The 12,662-nt window shown below is 47.5% G+C and overlaps 1 protein-coding gene across 2 annotated transcripts in view; it reads right to left on the reverse strand.

Annotated features, from left to right (window-relative positions):
• Jazf1 (JAZF zinc finger 1) overlaps nt 1–12,662 on the reverse strand; it is a 322,765-nt gene that overhangs the window by 4,031 nt on the left and 306,072 nt on the right. For both annotated transcript variants that reach the window (XM_052721270.1, XM_052721271.1), the window contains one exon: nt 5,698–5,867. In XM_052721270.1, the coding sequence (XP_052577230.1) occupies nt 5,698–5,867 (170 nt within the window). The remainder of the gene's footprint in view (nt 1–5,697; nt 5,868–12,662) is intronic.

Consider the following 12,662-nt stretch of genomic DNA (forward strand, 5'->3'; position numbering starts at 1 on the left):
GCAGGCTTTGTTGCCTTTTTCTGAAAAAGGACAAACCTCCCATTAAGGCTTTCTGCTGGGAAGAAGGCAGGCAGCCACATGTTTGGAAGCATGTTATTTCTCAGGATCGCTGAAGAGAGCAGGCTAGCACCTCAGCTGCTGTGGTTTCCCAGCTCCCAGGTATCAGTGGGGAAGCCTTGGCACCGTTGGTGTAGGGATCGCATTCTATGTGAGAAGGTGTGTGTGCCGATGGGTATGCAGAGGCCAGATGATGTGACGACTGCATTATCATTCGCTGCCTGGCTGCCTTCAAGTCTCAGCCTGGGGCTGGGACGGCAGCCAGCAAGCCACAGCAATTTTCCTGGCTGCTCCTTCCTGGCTGTGCCCGCCTGCTATGGGTGCTAGGATCCAGACACAAACGCAAGCTCAGCAAATACTCTCTCACCGAGCCATCTCCAGCCCCGATTCTGTTCTGACTTTATTCTGTTTCTATTGTGTGTGCTTTTGTGTATGCCACATGGAATTCCAGGTACTTGTGAGCTGCTGATGTGGGTACCTGGAACTGAAAGGTCATCTTGAAGAGCAGGAAGTATTCTTAAGTGCTGTGCCATCTCCAGCCCCAGCTCCAGATTCTTAAAAGCTTTCTTCCACCTAGTCACTCAAATATGTAGGCAAGAAGATGACAAGGCAAGAAGAGCGGCTACGAGTCACTCAAATTTGTGATGACATTACGCTTTGAGTTTCTGCCCCTCAGAAATATTAACAAAATGCTCAGATCCTCTGGATTCTCAACAGAGGTGAGGGAACTAAATTTTGAAAGAACAGGAAGGTTCATACAAAGCAAAGTCTAAAAGTTAGCACTGGAGGCTTGATGCTGCCGGATGAGCAAGTCACATTTTAGGTGAGGAAATGACACACAGAGAATGACTGCCTTTGGGAATTGGAAGGGAGTCAGGTAAGGCAGTTGTATGGTCTGTATTTCCTTAGGTGTCCTCCCAAAATGCTAGCTACTGCTCAGTTCAAACACAGCTGGTGATTTGGGCACTTTTTCCTACTGTGAAGGGCTGGGACTCCCAATAGTCTTGACCCTGGGCTAGCTAGGAAGGCAGGCCATACAGGGGCCGAGGAAAGGGCTTAGGTTTGGGGGAATTTGGATCCTACCATTAAGACCTCCTGCCCTTATCAGACTAGACTGATGAGTAGAAAAACTGCAGGCTGTTCCATAGGAGGCCTGAGGCAGACGCTGAGCTGGGCCTCTGGCCTGTTCCATGTTTGGTGTTGAGTGTTTCAGCCCAAATCTCTAGTATGTGATGTGCCTAGATAGGAAAACTGAAATTCAATTCCTTGAGGTCCTCCTGCTCTAGGTGAAGGGAGTGGAGAGGGTTCTTGGGGAATTTGGTGAGAAGGAAAGGGACCACAGCAGCTGAGGAGACCATCTGGAGCAGCAGAGGGGATTCTCAACAGCCCCAGGCCGCACGAGAGGCACGCGGCTTGTCTCCACAGCACTCTGGGTGCGTGACCACACTGGGCTAGTCAGGCAAAAGCGTGCCATGCCCACCATGGGTCACGTGCTCAGTGCACACGTCCATATGCAGATGGTACCAAGGGACTGTGGTGGGACAGGCGCCCTGCTCACATCAAAGGCGGCTCAGGATTTAGTGTATGTGTGTCAAAGAAGTCGCCTCTTCATATACAATGTTACCTGAGGAGGTTCCTTCATTGTTAAATACTTCCGGAGAATAGAATTCTGTGGGCAGAATTTGATTCTCTTCCCTTACTGTTAGTTTACTATTTCCTACATCAGTGCCTACATTTTAAGAGAGGTCAGGGAAGACGTCTTGTGGAGCTGAGGGTGGAAGCCAGAGCAAGTGTACCACTGAGCCACAGTCTCAGTCTAGGATACATTTCTAAAAGGGAAATTAGGGACTTAAGGGAGCACAGTGAAGGCTCTGGCTATTTACTGCCGAGCTCCAGTCCCTTCTGGATCCAAAGGGAACTGGGTCCATTTGAGCCCCCTTGTGGGAATACCCCAAAAACAGACTCATTGCTTCTGCTGGCCTGTCTGCTGCACTCTCAATCCAGGGACACCTATGAAGGGACTTGTTTCGCATTTGTTTGGTTTTTTTCAAGAAAGGGTTTCTCTGTGTAGCTTTGGCACCTTTCCTGGAACTCACTTGGTAGCCCAGGCTGGCCTTGAACTCACAGAGATCTGGCCTGGCTCTGCCTCCCGAGTGCTGGGATTAAAGGCGTGCGCGCCCCGCCCCGCCCCGCCCCCCCCCCCCCCCCCCCCCCCCCCCCCCCCCGCTTCTTCCGAATTTCTTAAGTCACATTCAACCCTCACCACTAGTATACAACTCAGAGGGGAGAAACTGCGCAGCTGGACTTGTTTTTACACTTTCCAAGGTGAGGGCCGGGTGAGGGAGGGTGTGGGTCTCTGCTCTTTGGCTCCAAAGCAGAAGAGTGGAAGCTGCACAGAGGTGGGGGAGGGGTCAGTGCCCTTGGCAGGAAGCACTTGGGGGTTTGGAAAAAACTAAACAAACCATGCTGCCCTGTTGTGCCAGCGCGTCAGAGTGTGGAGAGCCCCACGCCCCTCTTCAGGTGCGATGCTTTACTTGGTTCTGAGGTTATTTATCACATCAGGGGCCCGTGCTGGGTGCCTAGGAGGGCTGTAACAGCAGCTGGCACCTTCAGAGCACTGGGTATGGTGAGAGACCAGTCCAGAGTGGGCACTGGGAGCCTGACAGAGGCAGGAGATTTACAGTAAGAGGTACGCGAGACAGGAAGTATGGGGCCCAGAAAATTCCACCCAAGCATGTCTGCCAAGACTGCTGGGCTGAAAGCAGCCGCATGGCTCTCTGCTCTGCCTCTGCATCCTGCCTTCTCTTCAGGGGAGCCAGGTTAGCCCCTAAAGTCACCTAGCAGCCTGGAGATGGTAGCAGAGAACCTGTAGGCAACACTTCATTGGCCACTCATTTCCCTGTGCACCGTGCAAGTGTGGCCTCTGCCTTCTCTCTAGAAATCGGTGTTCGTTGTTGGAAGATGACAAAGCTGAGACTCACAGCCAGCTCTGAAAACTGCTCTAGTAGTCTTCCTTGTCGGACTTCCTCTTGGGGACCACCAGCTCCCAAATAACGACATGGGGACTTACTATTGGTTATGAAAGTTTGGCCTTAGCTTTAGGCTTTCTCCCAACTAGCTCTTACAACTTAGATTAACCCGTTTCTATTAATCTACGTTTTGCCACATGGGTTTTTACCTCCCCGCTGTACTGTATGTCTGGCTCCCTCTGTGTCTCACTGACATCCCTCTCCCTGCCCAGAATCCTGCCTCTTCTCTCCTGCCGAGCTATTGGCCATTGAGCTCTTTATTGAACCAATCACAGTGATACATCTTCACACAGTGTAAACAGTTATTCTGCAACAACTGCTCACTCATTCCTTGCTGTTCCTATGTGCACATATATGAAACATACATGTTAATAAACTTAGGTTTGTGTTTCACCTTTATCTTATTACAGCTGTTGGGGTGGGAGGTATTTTTCTCCCTCTACAAAGTTCTGGGGGGAGGGCATCCTAAGCCAGGGAAGATGCAGGCATCAGGCCCTCCTCTTAGGTTTCTTTTCTGTGTCCTACTCTTTATGTGAAGTCTAGATGGCGTGAGGAGAGCTACATCTAAGTCGGTGTCCAGCAGGAGAACACCTGCCAGAAACTCCCTGCTGAATGCAGTGTAAAATTAAAGTCTGACTGGTCTTGGGAATAAACAATATGGCCACCCTTATGGACTCCGCCTGATTCCAGAGCACACGGGCAGGTTGCTACCCTCTTGGCAATACCAGTGCCACTAAGTACACCCTGAAGATGAACTAATTCCTTCACAACAGCTCTGCTTGTGCTACAGCTGTGACAGAAGCTCAGCATCTCGTTGGGAGGAGGGGCCGGGTATCTCTGGTGTATCGTCACTGGGCATTCTGGCTCAGAAAAGGAAACACTTCTCTTACAGACATTAGGACCGCTAATTCCACCCTGTCAGCTGTCGGTTAATGGTGCCCAAAGCCTTCATCCCCAGCAGCAGAGGTTCCCTAAGGAGAGAACATTCAAGGCTGCCTGTCAACCCAGACCTAGATAATTAAAGGAAGAAACTGCTGGAAACTTCAAGAGAATAAGAAGACAGAAATGCATGGGATACAGAATAGGAACAAGGAAAAATGTATCTAGAGGGAAGGGGGGAGGAATGCCCCTCCCTCTGGACCAGCGTGAAGGTGGAGCTTGTATCTCCTCCCTTGTCTGGTCCCTTGATGCAAGTTATTCCTTGGACTCCTCAACATAGCTGATGTGCAAGGCTCTGCCCACACGGTGTTCAGACACTGGGGAGGAGGCAGAGGGAAGGGGAGCAGCTGATGGGAGAGTGGGTCAGCACAGGCAGGACAGCCCTGCCATTCCCTGTCTGCCTCTTCCTGGAAATTCAAACAGGAGGAAGCAGCTTTCTGCAGTGAGCGCTGCCCCCAGGGCTCCCCATCTCCCTCTGCCCTTTGGGACTGTTAGAGGCCTATTGTACCAGGACTGTTAGAGGCCCTCTTTTCTCTGTGCCTCGAAGCTTTGATAGAGAAGCTGCACAGGTGTGGTCTGTGATGTCTTGACCTGGCCTGAGCAGCCCTCAGGAGGTGGACAGGACTCACATCTCTGTCCTAGGGCTTGACTTCCTGTTTAATGAAGGCCCTCTGGACTAACAGTTCACAGAGAAGGTGAGTGGGCCACTTAACTTTGTGATGCCCTCCTGGTTTCTGCTTTTCCATAGCAGAGGTTAAAATACTGACAATGAATTGTTCCATGAAGTTCAGAGACACAGCTTTCAGGGGCGGTGTGAGAAGAGCTCATGCTCCCTACCCATGTTCAAGCCTTTAAAAACAGCCAGTGTGTACAGACGGGCAAGTTAGAGGGCTGTGGGGTCTGCCAGGCATGCTTGGACTTTTCTACTTCTACCACAGTTGGATTTTAAAGAGCTGCTACCACTGGTGGGAACTTCCTGCAGATACTTCTCCTTGTTGGTTTGTTTTACTGTTTTGTCTCAGTAGAAGAGTTAGTGCCACCAGCTACCCAGGGAGGCCTGTTAGAGACGCAGCAGGTCCACAGAGCAGAAGCTCAACTGGGGAAATCAAAGCATTTTCTTCTCCTGATCTTTTATGGGGAAGGGGGAGGGGAGTGAGAACTGCCCAGCTGGAAGGCAAACACCCTGCCCTGTTTTCCAGAAGGCTCTGTAAACCGGCTAGAGCTTTTACAGCTTTGGCCACCTGGAAATCTGTCCACTGAAGGAAGCGTTTGGCAAGTTGGTAGGCTGCCACAGGCCTGGCTCTGTTTCTGTGGTGCTGAATGGAAGCAGTTCCTCCTGCATGCTAGGCCCCAATCTCTCCCACGGACACTCCAGCTCCTGTGCTGGACATCTGACAGGCCCTTACTAAGAGGATCCAAGCCAGGGGCCTCCTACACAAGATCTCTTTGCCATGAACCTCCTACACAAGTCAAAGAAGGAGAGACCCCTGCCAGTCATCCAGAACCGAAGCCGATGTTCGGCAGAGGGCACTGGGCATGTGCACCCATGAACTCTGGAAAGGAGGTGTCTGTTCCTGGCCCACAGCAGGCTCTCTGGAACAGTGAAGGGTCAACTCTCTCACACGTGCTCCTCTGCCAGGCACTTACACCAATGAAGAGCTCTTTCCTTTACCTTGTATCGCTTTTTACATCCAGGAACTGGACAGGCAAAAGGCTTTTCTTCGCCTCCATTCATGCACATGGAGCTGAGGATTGCTTCAGAGCTGATGGCACTCTCTGTGGTCCAGGATTCATCGCTATCAGACTCCTCGTAGTCCACCTCCTCCTCATCATACTCGCTGCCTGTGGAGCAGAAGGAAAGTGCAAGGACCGTCAGAAACTGTCACCTCCCCACAGATCTGCCCCAGCCGCAGGACAGGAGGGGCAGCTCACAAATAAGGACACTGAGACTTATTACAGTTAGAAAGCTCAGTCTTAGCTTAGGCTTGTTCCTAACTAGTTCTTATAACTTAACCCATATTATTTAATCTACCTTCTGCCATGTGGCTTGTTACCTCATCTCTATATGGCCCATCTTGCTTCCTATCATGTGTCTAGCTGGAGACTCTGCCTTTCTTCTTCCCAGAGTTCTCTCTCTGCCCAGAAGTCCTGATTATACCTCCTGTCTAGCTATTGGCCGTTCAAATTTTTATTAAACTGATTTGTACACATCCATGCTTGTGTTAATACAGATATGTATGTTACCTTTAAAAGGTTGTGTGTTTTCAGAACAAAAAGACCAGACACCAATGAAGACAAGTAGCCCAGGTGATCCAGCCTCTCAGAATGCCTCTGTTGCAATTTCCTCAAAATTCTGCATCCAGAACATCTTTAATGCTGCTAGCTGGGTTGGTCCAGCCTCACAGACTACTTCAGCCAAGACTTCAGATAAGCCCTATATTTTCCCACCACACAGAGACTAAACAAAAAAATAATTCAGCTAGCTCTCCTAGGACTTGACCATTATCTCAATTTTCTTAGGGTCCCCTAAAGATGCTGTTACCCCCCAGATAACAGGAAGCAGTCTAGAGAACACAAAGCCCGCATTCCCAAGAAGTGGGGTAGGTGGTTTTTGGTGGGTTGTGTATGTTTGTCATGTTTAAGGGGTTATGGTCAGGAAAAAAAAAAACTAAACAAAAGAGGTTGGATTCAAGGATCTTTTTCTGAAAAGAAAAGGGGGGGATATAGAAATGATAGAATAAAAGAGTAGATTATTGAAACTACTTTTAAACTAAAAAAAGCAACTACCAGTCTTAAATATTTTACATTGGTATTGACTTTTATATATTGATACAAATTTAAGGTTAATTTTGTTATACTGTATATATGTTTCTATTCTTTTTTTTTTTTTTTTGGTTTTTCGAGACAGGGTTTCTCGGTGTAGCTTTGCGCCTTTCCTGGATCTCGTGCTGTAGACCAGGCTGGCCTCGAACTCACAGAGATCCGCCTGCCTCTGCCTCCTGAGTGCTGGGATTAAAGGCGTGCGCCACCACCACCCGGCTTTTTTTTTTTTTTTTTTTCTATTCTTGTTTAAGGTATTGTATATATGCAGCTCATTTAACAATGCAATGTAAATTTCTAATCCTTGAAAGTTATTATTACAAACTATTTAGGATAATTAAGAAATACAAGTTAGTAGTTAGTCATCTAACAATCAGATTTGTGGCCATGTTAGGTATGTTTTTAAAGTCAAACAGATATATTTTAAATAGACAGATGGTCTCCAAACACTTCAGAGATCTACAGAATATGGCATTTAAGATGTTTTAATAGCATAGTGCTTTTCATGACAGTGAGACACATCTGCTCCTGGTAGCACCAATCTACTTCAAAAAAGATGATGGGCATCTAAGAACCTCCATGTGGAGCTTGCTTTCACTGTGGCATAGTTAGCCACTGGGGAAGAAACTGCCTTGGCCTCAACTGCTGACAGCATGTTGTCCAAATTGGACAAGCAGGACACAGAAGGAGACTTGCCAAACTTTGCCAAGACAAGGTAGAACAGTCCTTCAAAAATGCCTGCTTCACAGAAAAGTCTGTCAGAGACTCTAGGCCTGTAGGCTGAAGATGGATGCCCCAATGTTGCAGAGGAACCTTGGGTGACTGCCCAGGCAGCCAGATGTCTCTGACATTTCTATAATTTTGGAAGTTGCTTGCTCTGCACTTCCTGTTTACTCAGGTAATATTTTATCCTTCTTGGGTCTCTGATGGGGTTGAAGAATAGATAATTATAGTTTTACAGTTTTCTTGTTTACCAAATTCATAAAAGAAACTCACAAAAGAGGTATAAAGTATATAAGGTTGAGACATAAAAGCATAAATTGTTTAAGAAAATGTTTTGAGGTCTAAAAAGATAGTTTTGGGTTGGTAATGTAAGTTAGGATAGAAAATGAATTAGGAACAAAACTTTGGACTCACCAAGTAGGATAGATAATGGAGTATTTTTTCTGAATTTGTAAATGCAAATAGACTAGACATTGTAGATGCAATTCTTACCTGATAATTTTTCTTACTGTATATAGTTTCACTGTGTTAGAGTAAAAAACCTTCCCTTTTTATTTAGACAAAAACAGAGAAATGTTGTAGGATGTTTTGATTGCACTCTGACACTCCCAGGACTGCTAATAAAGTTTACCTTGAATCAGAGGGCAGAGCTTGCTGACCAAAATTAGCCATAGAGGTTTTGGAGGACCCAGGACATACAGAGAGACTCAGAAAATAGTAGGGAGGAACTTGAAAAGAGCGGCCCTTTTGGATCAAGGAAGGAGACAGAGGAGGTCGCTGGTCACTTCAAGGGTCCAACCACAAATAGTCAACAATGACAAACCCTCTCAATACATACACAAGCCAGATCCCGACATTCTGATGGGCAGAACTCTGTCCCTTGGTTTTCTGCTTTCCTAGTCTAGAATACAAACAGTTCTGGGAGGGAACTGAGCTTCATACATTTTAGGTATCTGTCCTTAGGAGGGGATACCTGTCGGATCTTTAGCCTATGGAGGCTATTGTGGAACTGAAGTGGGGTCACCCCAAGCCAGGAAGCAATGAGGGCAGAAATGCCAAGAGCTACAAGGTGCAGGTCTGGCTTCTGGTAGAGAGAACATTCCTTCCCACCTATCTCATCTGCCCTCTGGCTACACATTTCCCAGCAGACCTGATTTGCTGAATCGCCACTCAGGATGGAAGATGGATCCTTTTATATTTGTAAAGATGAAAGGGACTTTGCCTAGAATTGAATTAAGACTTGGCTTCTCTGGCTTCAGGACAACCGGGATGGAGAACCACTTCAACAGTGGTCCCATTTTACTCTTTTTAATGAGGGAGGCCCAAAGCCATTTATTTTCACTTTTGCACAATACAACCCTGAAGGACATAATTCTACAGATCATAAACAGTGTAAAATAATATGTTGACAAGTCCTAATGCATTTACAAGCCCCGTGGAATAAATAGGAATTATAGCACAACATTAATAAGAATTATATGGTAGCAATTACAGTTGTGAAATTCATCCCCCAGGTGTGAGGCTAAATTGCACCAGGGGCCTGCCTAGGTGCTTCATAGGCTCTCTCTGCAACATCAATTATTTCAACACCAAATATTGGCACTTTTATTGGGTTTCATTTTAATAGGCATTAATAAGACTGTTTGAAGAGCAGTTGAGCCAGCAGCCAAGGACGCCATCATCTGAGACTGAACGTTGAAAGGGTCCAGGAAGGAGGGACTTCTCATTTATTGAGTGCCTCCTATGTTTCAAGTGAGCTCCATGCTTTATCTCATTTAATCCTGTGGTAACTGTCAGGTGGGGAGGAATCCGAGCCCTGTGGGGGTTAAGAGGTGTCCATGTTCTCTATGAGCTATGAAGGGATGCTGCTTTCCCCTTGGCTGCTTCCCTAACCTAAGGTACAGCTCCCCAGTTCCCCTACAGGGTCCATCTTAACTTCCTCCACATTTGCTGGCTCTTCACCACTTACTCAGGTAGAATCCAGGCTTTTCTGTTTTGGTAGCTGCCAGCAGCTCTTGCAGAGAGTATGGGGTGGTAGAGGGAAGGGTACAGAAAAAGTGTTTTTTTTTTTTTTTTTTTTTTTTTTTACTAAAATGAGGCTTGGGAATTAGAAGTGGGTTTTAGTCAACCCCGCTATACTTGATTATGACACCCACCCATCACCACCTAAAATAAAAGAGAGCAAGCTTGGAAATGCTCACACCAGACGACTGGGGTATCACGTGGCCACTTTCCCAGTCTGTCCTGAGCAAAGCTCTAAGGCTATTTCTAAGTAGGGCATTGCTTAAGACATTTTACTCCTAAACAAAGGCCACATGCTGGTGCCCTTTAAATTGCTGGTTAGAAAGCTGTAAATGTGATTTGGAAAGGCAGGACTTCAGAAAATAAAAATGACTAATTTACCCATCTAATTGGGCTAATTTGTCCATCTGAATACCAAGAACCACTCAGCATTTATAACCTGGGGGAGGAGGTGGGGAAGCCCCTTAATGAAGCCCAGTAGAAGATAAAACCTTCAAACTAAACTGGATCAAAAGGGACCAGACCCTGAGGGGGGCTGGACAGGGGTGCTGGAAACCACATGGGCCACAGCCAAAGCAGACAGGCAGGCATGTCATAATGTAGGGTACTTTCAGAGTCAAAGGTAGTGTGAGAGCATGAATAAAGCAGCGCTGTGGGCACCAGACTGGGCACGTGTATATAACCCTAGTCACTGGTGCACCATAGCGCCCCAGGGCACTGCATGAAACTCATCACCTCCCTTGCCTGGGAGTGATGCACAAGATGGACCTGTCTGTATTTAGTTCTCTCCTAGAACTGAGAGCTGTCAGAGCTGGGTTCACATGGTGGCTTTTACCAGCCGATTTTCCACGAAAGTGGTACAGCTCTCTTCCCTGCAACTTAAAGATTAGAACCAATGTCAACAGCACACCCAGCACAGGGGGGCTGACATGTAGTAAGTACTCAGATAAATGGACGACAGTGTAAGAAAACTACTCATATATGTAACATATCATACTTTGAGAAAAGCCAGTTCAGAAGCCAGGCATGGTGGCTCATGCCTTTAATCCCAGCACTCTGGAGGCAGAGGCAGGTGGATCTCTCTGAGTTTGAGGCCAGCCTCGTTTACATAGTGAATTCTAAGACAGTCAGGGCTACATAGTGAGACCTTGTCTCAAAAAACAAGGCAAAACAAGTCAGTTCATGAACTAGGAAAAGGGGGAGGGGAGAGGGGTATGGGGTAATATGCTCAAATATGTTATGTACTTGCATTAACATGGCCTCCCATCATCCTCTCCCATCATCATAAACAAGAAAAGGCAGGAAGGAGTCCACAGGAAGCCAGGCCCTGTCTGCCTTGGCTCAGCAGTACCGGTGGACAGTGTCTCCATCTCTTTTCTCCAGGCTGGGGGTCCAGGCTGGGCCCAGGTGCTGCCCTTGACAAGCTGTGTGAGCGCAGGCAAGTGACACTTCTTTGAGCTTCAGGGTCTTAGACAAGGATTCAGCAGTGTGACCATGATCGTCATTAATGCTTACATATGTAGCATGAATCTTAAAAGGTCTTATTAATAAAAACAAACCCAGAGCCAGGTATTGGGGTGAACGCTGAAAGATCAGAGAAACAGAACAATCCACAGCCAACCTCACCTCACCAACTTCTCAGCTGATCTTGTTTCCTCAAACTGGAAGCCTCTGTGTCCTCGTCCGAATGGATCTCCACTAAAAAGCTTAAAGAGGCTTTAGTTACTGGTCCTCACGCCTTTCTGCTTCCTGCCATCACTTCCTGGGATTAAAGGTGTGTGTCACCATGCCTGGCTATTTTCAGTGTGGCTTTGAACTCACAGAGATCCAGAGGGATCTCTGCCTCTGGAATGCTAGGATTAAAGGTGTGTGTGCCACCATTTTCTGGCCTCCATGTCTATCTAGTGGCTGTTCTGTTCTCTGACTCCAGATAAGTTTATTAGGGTGCACAATATATTGGGGGACACAATATCACCACATACACAAGAAACATAATTTAAGGTGCTATGTTGTAGAGAAAACACGTCAGCTCTGATCTGCTTGGGTTGGATTTTCTACCTTTTGGCCCCACAGGGGCACAGGGCAGCCAGGACTTGAGTTGGGAGGGGAGGGAGGGTTTTGTGCCTTGGTTACTCAAGGCAGCATTTCCAGTTAGGGAAATAAGGAGAGCCCAGAAACTCCCACAGGTTGTCGGCAAAGGTTTTAGAAGAAATGGGTTTTGTGAATCACATGAAGAATATCAACCCCACACACCTGTTCACATCTGGATGGACCTCATGTCGCTGTGTGCAAGCCCGGCTGTTTCTGCCATTTGTTCTCGTGGGCCAACAAGGGTCATTTCTCATCTTGTCCTCTCTCCACTCTCTGCTCTCACTTCCCTTTGCAGAGCCCTTTATTACTAGAGAAAGCTCCACTCATCCTCTGTAGTTCTAAACAGAAGAGTGACGTTTCCCCAAAAACCCGACATGCCGCTTTTTTACAGTGGGCATCATGAATGTTCAAGCAGCGGTGGTAAGTGCAGTAACAGCAAATTCAGACCCTGCTGGGTGTCAGGTTCCAGCAGACAGATCCGCAGGGCACCCCTCTGCCCACCCGGGCCTACCATTCATCAGCAATGCCCGCTTTACTGGGGTTGAAACAGCATCCACACCAACTGGGGGTGGTGAGGACAGCAGGGAGCACCAGTGGCTCCTCCAGGACCACGTGCTCCTGGAGCACTCCTCACTTCCTTGCTCCCAGGCTCAGCTCATGGGATGTCACTGCCCCTCCCCAGCAACCATCCTGTCTTCGACCGACTGTCTCGGAGCTGAGGTAACAGGCTTTCGTGAAGACGTCTGGCCGCTCATGTGCTGCGATCTGAACTCTGGTGACCTGGACTACACAGCAAGTCTTACTGTTTTTAAGGATTCATTTTATTTTTAAATTATATGTATATGTGAATGTCTGTGTGTGAGTATGTGCATGAGTGTGGGTGCCTGCATAGGCCAAGAAGAGAGTATCAGATCCCCTGGAGCTGGAGTTGGGAGCTTCCCAGTGTGGGTGCTGGGAACGGAACCTGGGTCTTCTGCAAGG

Source organism: Peromyscus californicus, unplaced genomic scaffold (assembly GCF_007827085.1).
Source record: "Peromyscus californicus insignis strain IS unplaced genomic scaffold, ASM782708v3 Scaffold_6__1_contigs__length_162567912, whole genome shotgun sequence".
NCBI classification, from domain to species: domain Eukaryota; kingdom Metazoa; phylum Chordata; class Mammalia; order Rodentia; family Cricetidae; genus Peromyscus; species Peromyscus californicus.